The following is a 1,947-nucleotide window of genomic DNA, read 5'->3' as shown; positions in this document are numbered from 1 at the left end:
CAGATGGGAATGCGTCTACTACAGTGATGCATTCATCTGGGGGAGTTCATGTGTTGTACTCTTTTTCCTGTCCTTGGTTTCTCATTTTGCCACATTGGTTTTGGGGTTTTTCAGGAGAGGTTTTAATGAGGCAACATTAAGCATGCAACGAACCTGTACCGGATGTGTCGATCAAGGGAGAGTGTTATAAACCAAATGATGATCGACCATGGACCAGCCCGTACTGCAGGCCTAATCCGGGACATGATAAAGACAACCAGAGACTATGTGTTTATCTAGTATATATTCCATGTATATCTGTAACATAGTGTTTATCTTTATCCTTATCTTGTTAGGATAAACATGACCTTATGACGGTCTAATACCTTGTATATATATGGACCTTCTGGTCAACAGTAATAATAACATAAGTTCCTCTCTTCGTTCACAACATGGTTTCTTTTCTTCAGGAGTTATTACCGGTGCAGCAGCTCGAAGGGGTGTTTAGTAAGAAAACAAGTTGAAAGAAATCCTCAGAACCCGGAAAAGTTCACCATAACGTATACGAACGAGCACAATCATGAGCTACCAACCCGGAGAAACTCACTAGCTGGTTCAACTCGAGCGAAATCTTCCCAACCCAAACCGTCCATAACCAAAAAATCTGGAAAACAAGTGGTTTCTTCCCCCACAAGTAACCCGGTGATCACATCCGCTGATGAATCTTCCGTTGCTGTTCAAGACATGGGGATTTCAGAAATGAGTACCTATCAAGCAATCGAAGAAATAGAAGGCATGAGTACCAGTTTACCATCGGATTTGTTGTCTGGAATCGGGAATTTTCCAAGCTTTACTGGTGACTTCGATGAACTATTTGAATAGCCAAGAGTTCCTCAATGGGTACTTATGGAATTATTAGAGAACGTTAGGTGTGTATGAATATATAGTCAAACTTATATTATAGTTGCATTGTGGCCGTTGAGAAAAATGTATAAATGTCTAGTCTCTGTAGGAGATTAGGCGTCATAGTTTTCGTCTTGTCGTTTCCAGTTTAACTTTTGAGTTTAACCTAATAAAATTTGTTTTTCTTTTCTCGACATATAAATGCTAAGACAAACCATTTTATCCAAGTTCTTACATTTCAATTACAAATATGATTCTAGAACAACTAAGTCTACATTTGTCACTGTTCTAAAAAAGATTTATTATGCATTATAGTCACCAATATACTGTGTGCACAATAAAAAAAGTCACAAATATACTGTACAACTCACCCACTTAGCCGCATTAAAGAGTCAAACACTACAAGAAAACACAAGTTTAGCAAAGAAAATTAACGAGGAAAAGTAATCCTCTTAAGTTTATGTCGACTTTACGAGGAACTTACGAGGAAATATAAAATCAGCGTTATTTCTTTATAAAATAACGACGAAATCATTTCGCCGTAAAGTCGATCTAATGTCACGTGGCTTTTACGAGGAAATACGCTTTCCTCGTAAACTCGACGTAAATGTAGCGTGTACATTACGAGGAAATATTTTACGTCTACTTAGCGAGGAAATTTTGAATCCACCAACTTTGTAGGTTTAACACATTTTTTTTCGAGCACCTAACTAAATTTCGTCGTAAATTCCTAGGAAAATTACAACTACCAGATTCGAAAATTTCCAATAAATATGGACGTTTGAACATCATTTTAAACACATCAACAAGAAAAAAAAAAACGTGAAAGAAAAAAAAAATGTCGGGCTCAGGGAATATTTTTGAGTTGCGGAGGTGGATGTATATGCATAGAGATGCTAACGGGAGAGTGACGAAAAAATACCTCGCGGGGCTGGAGACATTTATGCATCAAGCAGATTCCACACCGCTGGCCCAAGAAAGTGGTAAGATGTTATGTCCTTGTCGGAAATGCAACAATTCGAAATTGGCAAATCGTGAAAATGTTTGGAAGCATTTAATAAATAG

General features: G+C 37.6%; 1 protein-coding gene across 1 annotated transcript in view; it reads left to right on the top strand.

Annotated features, from left to right (window-relative positions):
* The window catches only part of LOC106304913 (probable WRKY transcription factor 29), a 4,598-nt gene extending 3,700 nt beyond the window's left edge, over positions 1-898 (top strand). Inside the window, 2 exon segments of the mRNA XM_013741301.1 lie at positions 450-852; positions 854-898. Coding sequence (XP_013596755.1) covers positions 450-852; positions 854-898 — 448 coding nt within the window.
* The last annotated feature ends 1,049 nt before the right edge of the window (positions 899-1,947 follow it).

This window comes from Brassica oleracea, chromosome C7, assembly GCF_000695525.1.
Source record: "Brassica oleracea var. oleracea cultivar TO1000 chromosome C7, BOL, whole genome shotgun sequence".
Taxonomy (NCBI): Eukaryota; Viridiplantae; Streptophyta; class Magnoliopsida; order Brassicales; family Brassicaceae; genus Brassica; species Brassica oleracea.
The sequence above is the reverse complement of the archived record's forward strand: the minus strand, read 5'-3'. Positions and strand labels throughout refer to the sequence as shown.